The sequence below is a fragment of the Penaeus chinensis genome, chromosome 5, assembly GCF_019202785.1.
Source record: "Penaeus chinensis breed Huanghai No. 1 chromosome 5, ASM1920278v2, whole genome shotgun sequence".
Lineage (NCBI taxonomy): Eukaryota > Metazoa > Arthropoda > Malacostraca > Decapoda > Penaeidae > Penaeus > Penaeus chinensis.
The window spans coordinates 16,129,593-16,135,796 of NC_061823.1; the positions used below are offsets into that span (position 1 = coordinate 16,129,593).

Here is a 6,204-nt window from a genome sequence, read left to right on the forward strand (position 1 = left end):
GTTGTTGTCTTATTATCATTGTTATTATTATTATTATTATTAATATTATTATTATTATTATTATTATTATTATTATTATTATTATTGTTATTATCATTACTATTATTGTTGTTGTTATTATCATTATTATTAATATTACTATCATCAATATAATCCGACTCATAGATATCATTCAGTATAGATTTAACCTCCACAATATTTTATCCGAGAGACCTATTGAACAGATAAGTCAGGCCCTTTAGCCTAGGAATTACGCTATGTGCATAGACGTATTTACACCTATCTATATCTATATATTACCTTATAGGAATAACAATTTACCTAATTAACATAGATCTAATATACCATATAATCTAAATCACCTCAATGCCACATTTTTTAAAGAATAAATTTGACTTTAATTATGTAATGACTATTGTTATTATACTCTGTCAGCACTCGACCGTACACTCAGGAGAAGCAAAACAGAATTTGACAAATTTTAATATTTTTCTGCTTAACATATGTGTGCTTTGTGGTGTTGTGGTAGCATTCTCGTCTAGCACCCTTGCTGACCCGTGTTCGAATCCTGCATTGGATGTTAACCACTCTTTTGTCTGTCTGTCTGTCTCTGCCTGTCTCTCTCTCTCTCTCTCTCTCTCTCTCTCTCTCTCTCTCTCTCTCTCTCTCTCTCTCTCTCTCTCTCTCTCTCTCCCTCCCTCCCTCCCCCTCTCTCCCTCTCTCTCTCATTCAAACATAAGAATAACCATTGTAACAAACGGAATAAACCTAATTGATCAAATTATCACCATTACAGAGAGCGAGCATAATGGCAGCTGGTAGAGAAGACGGAACCGTTATCATATACGATATCCGTTCTCCTGTGTCCATTCGTACTGTGTCCTCGTCTGCTGTGGGCGGGAAGCACCTCCTCCCTGTATGCCAGGTACGCCTCCGGGTGGGCGTCGATGTACCGGGGGTAGATTTCGACTTCGATTTTTTAAATGTTCGATTCTCTCTGGGGTCATTATTATTTTCTTAATTATTTTTTCTTTATTTTTTATTTTATTATTAATGTTATTTTTGTTGTTATAATTATTATTATTGTTATTATTGTTGTTATAATTATTATTATTGTTATTATTATTATTATTGTCATTATTATTATTAGTATTATTATTATAATCATTATTATTATTATTATAATCATTATTATTATTATTATCATCATCATTATTATTATTATCATTATCATTTTTTTTGGGGGGTGGGGGTGAAATTGTTTTCCGTATATTTTTCTTTTTCTTGATTTTAGCTCTTGTTTTCCTTTAATGCTTTCTTCTTTTTTATTTTTTCGGTTTTTTTATTATTCCATTCATATTTTTTTTTCTTATCCTCTTTCTTTGATTTGACGTTATTCTTGTTCCCTTATTTCCGTTCTGATTTTCAACTTTCTTCTACTTACTTTCTTCGTAAGTTTCGTTCCTTGCTCTCCGTCCTTGCTTCATTCCTAATTTTCATTCCTCATTCTCCTTATTTTCATTCCACAATCTCCTCCTTTGCTTTCTTCTTCTTCCTTTTCTCTAATTCCTGATTTTCATTCCTCTTCCTTCTTCCTTACTTTCATTCCTAAATCCTTTATCATTTTTATTTCCCTTCCGCGTTTTCTTCCATCCTTCCTTCCTCCTCCTTCGCTCTCCCATCACTGTCCCTCATACACCTAATTTCTTCCCCGATTTTCTTCTCTTTCTTAATTATCGCTTAGTTGCTGTTTTTCTCCTCTCTCTTTGTTATTCATGACTACCATTTTTTTCTTTCTTTTTATCTTTCACTTACATTATTCTTTAATTCCTTGGGTTTTGTTGTTATTCCTCTTCCTTGATTCCATCTTTTGTTTTCTTTAATGATTCCTTTGTTTTTATATTTTACGTATTTTTTCGTAATTCTTTTTTTTTTAATCTTATTCTCTTTTTTTGATAAAAAGGAAAAAGAGAAGAACAAGGAGAAAAAAAAGAAAAAAAAAGGGGGGGGGGGGGGAAGGGGGAGGGGGCGGCGGCGGGGGGGGCCCGAAAAACAGGAAAGAAGAAAAAAAAAAAGAAAAAAACGGGAAAAGAGAAAGCAAACGAACCAAAACAAAAAACAAACAAAAAAAAAAGAACAGAAAAACCGGGCAGAACAGAACCCAAACGAACAAAAGGGAAAAACAAACCAAAAAACAAGAAAAAGAACAGAAAGGCCCCAAAAGAACGAGAAATTTTTTAAGGCCCCTACCCCTAACAGAAAACATCACCTCCTCTGTCACTAAACACCCTTTTACTTCATCGAACCTTCCCCTCGATTTTGTAGGTACACCCAAATGCATGGGAATCACCCCCGAGGACAAAGTTTTGGAGCTCCCTTGATTGGCGTGGATACAGGGGCCATTTTCCAGGTGAGGACGACGTGTCACCACAGCATCACCAGGTATCCAGCTCACGTCGGCGCTGTCAGGAATATCACTTGGAATCGACACCATATCCGGGTCTTCGCCACGTGCTCTATAGATTGGACGCTCAAGATATGGCTCTATAATTGCTTGTTAGTGATCTGTGTTTTTTTTCTTATTTGTCAGTCTATTTATTTATCACCATTGTCATCATTACCATCATCTTTATGATCATTATTATCATTATCATCTTCGTCACCGTCATCATCATCATTATCATCATTATCATTATCATTATCATTACCATTATCATTATCATTATCATTATCATTATTATCATCATCATCATCATCATCTTCATCTTACTTATTACTTTCTTTAGATATTTTTTTTTTTTTTTTTTTTTTTAACACATAATAATAATAGTAGTGGTGATGGTGATAATATTATCTGTTAAGAATAAAGTGTTGATTCATATTGATCACTTTCCCTAAAACACTTTTTTAACATCAAATTATAAAAAAAAGTGATGATGATGATAATAATGATGATGATGATTATGATGATAATGGTGATGATGATGATGATGATGATGATGATGATGATGATGATAATGATAATGATAATGGTAATGATAATGATAATGATAATGATAATGATAATGATAATGATAATGATAATGATGGCGATGGTGATGATGATGATGAAGAGGAGGATATTACCCGCTAAGAATAATATGTTGATTCAAACTTATCACAATAGAATCATCAATTAAACAATTCTAAATTCAAACTCGAAATCCCCGTCACAAGTCCAGAAAACCGAATAATTCCCCCACCTCGTCCTCCAGCTCGCCTGTCGTCACGCTGGACCTTGGAAGCCCCGTCGCTTGCTTATCGTGGTCACCCTACAGCAGCAGCGTTCTCGCGGGGGTTTCTGACGAAGGGCGTGTCTACGTCTACGACCTGTTCCTTCGCAAGTGCCTCCCTCTGTGCTCTCAAAATGTCACTCACAAGAGGCGGCTGAGTCTTTCCTGCGTGGCATTCAACCCTTTTAGTCCGATTATCCTGGTCGGGGGGGAGAAGTAAGTCTTGTTGGGATGTATGTCGAGTATGTGATGGCTCTTGGATGCTTGTTTCATCTACCTACGAAAGATAAGAGAAAGAGAGAGAGAGAGAGAAAGAGATAGATAGATAGATAGATCGAGATAAATAGATAGATAGATAGATAGATAGATAGTGAGAGACAGAGAGAGAGAGACAGAGACAGAGACAGAGACAGAGACAGTGACAGTGACAGAGACAGAGATAGATATAGGTAGATAGATGGACAGTGACGCAGACAGAGACAGAGATAGTGACATTGACAGTGACAGAGACAGAGACAGAGACAGAGACAGAGACAGAGATAGATATAGATAGATAGGTAGATATAGACAGAGACAGAGACAGAGACAGAGACAGTGACAAATTCAGAGATAGATATAGATAGATAGGTAGATATAGATAGAGACAGTGACAGAGACAGAGACAGAGGCAGAGATAGATATATATAGATAGGTAGATATAGACAGAGACAGAGACAGAGACAGTGACAAATTCAGAGATAGATATAGATAGATAGGTAGATATAGACAGAGACAGTGACAGAGACAGAGACAGAGGCAGAGATAGATATAGATAGATAGGTAGATATAGACAGAGACAGAGACAGAGACAGTGACAAATTCAGAGATAGATATAGATAGATAGGTAGATATAGACAGAGACAGTGACAGAGACAGAGACAGAGGCAGAGATAGATATAGATAGATAGGTAGATATAGACAGAGACAGAGACAGAGACAGTGACAGAGACAGAGACAGAGACAGAGATAGATATAGATAGATAGGTAGATATAGACAGAGACAGAGACAGTGACAAATTCAGAGATAGATATAGATAGATAGGTAGATATAGACAGAGACAGTGACAGCGACAGAGACAGAGACAGAGATAGATAGATGGATAGATAGCTAGATGGACAGTGACAGAGACAGAGACAGAGATAGATATGAAAGATAGATAGATGGATAGATAGATAGATGGACAGTGACAGAGATAGAGACAGACACACGTGAATGAAAATTTAAAGCACTTTTCCCAGTCTCTTCGTAAGCTGCAATGAGGCAAGTTCTCAACTTATCTCATTATTTAAGAGAATATTAGAGCTTCGTGTTACAGTGCTATAAATTCTTGAGCATCCTTTGATGGTTACTACAGTCCTAGATTACATTTATTAGACACAATAGACAAAGGAGATAAAGATAATGATTTAATGATAGCAGTAACGACGATAATGGCAACTTTTATGATACAGATTTTGATGGCAGTAATTGTGATTTTGACATTATTGTTGCACTATTTGTACTGAAAACCGTTGTTGATAAGACACTCACGTACTCAAACACATCCGCACGCAAGCACGCGCACACACACACACACCCACACACACACACACACACACACACACGCACACACACACACACACACACATACACACAGAAACATACACACATAAACACACACACACACAAACACACACACACACATAAACACACACTAACACACACACACACACACACATAACTTCCGAGTAAGCGTCGTTTTATCCATCTATCCATCTTTCAATCTGTCTATCTACCTATCTATCTATCAATCTCCAACGTTTCATCGCGCCTCGAAATTTCCTTTCCAGGGGCTACCTCGTGACCCACAAGCTGTCGCCAAACCTCCGGAAACCTCTTGAGGAGACGAAGATAACAGATGAGGAGGCTGCGGAGATTGAGCTGTGCAAGATGGAGAGAATCCTTGCTCTTAATCAGGAGAACAAGTAGATTGGTATTTATTTGTTTTGTTTAATTACTGTTATTATTATTAATGTTGTTATTATTATTTTAGTACTATTACTGGTATTGCTATTATTATGATCTTTATTATTATTATTATCATTATTTTTTTTACTATTATTATTATTTTCATTATTGTTATTATTATCTTTATAGTTATTATTGTTATTATTATTATTATTATTATTATTATTATTATTATTATTATTATCATCATCATTATTATCATTATTGTTATTGTTATTGTTATCATTATTTTTGATGTTTTTATTATTATTATAATTATTATTATCATTATTATCATCATTATTTTTGCTGTTTTCATCTAATGATAATAATAATAATGATAATAATGATAACAATAGTTATTATTATTATTATTATTATTATTATTATTATTATCATTATTGTTATTATTATTAATATTATTATTATTGTTCACCCTCTTCTTCTTCTTATAGTTATTATTATTAGTAGTAGTAGTATTATCATTATTATTATTATTATCATTATTATTATCATTATCATTAGTAGTAGTATTATTTTCTTTCTCCTTCTTCTTCTTCTTATAATTATAATTATTATCATTTTTTTTCTTTAAGCGAGAATTGCCGAAGAATAACTTTTCGATAAGTTTTTTTTCTCTGCTCCCACCTTTCTCTGTTAAATATATGTCTAAGCGTTTTCTTTAATTCATTTTGCGTTTGTCTGTGTGTAATATTTGTCTTTCTTTCTAGTAAACTTTGTGTCTAATTTTTTCTGTCAACGTCTTTGTATTAATGAGTCATGATAGCGGTTTCCCAACATGAATATTGTTGTTATTGTCATTATATATCATGACAATAACAATAACAATCATCGATTATGATTGTTATTGTTATTACTATTATTATTACTGTTATTATTATCATT

General features: G+C 33.9%; 1 protein-coding gene across 1 annotated transcript in view; it reads left to right on the forward strand.

The window, feature by feature from the left end:
* LOC125025502 (dynein intermediate chain 2, ciliary-like) overlaps window positions 1-5,280 on the forward strand; it is an 11,575-nt gene extending 6,295 nt beyond the window's left edge. The window contains exons 8-11 of the mRNA XM_047613516.1: window positions 797-1,002; window positions 2,326-2,556; window positions 3,255-3,488; window positions 5,142-5,280. Coding sequence (XP_047469472.1) covers window positions 797-1,002; window positions 2,326-2,556; window positions 3,255-3,488; window positions 5,142-5,280 — 810 coding nt within the window. The remainder of the gene's footprint in view (window positions 1-796; window positions 1,003-2,325; window positions 2,557-3,254; window positions 3,489-5,141) is intronic.
* The last annotated feature ends 924 nt before the right edge of the window (window positions 5,281-6,204 follow it).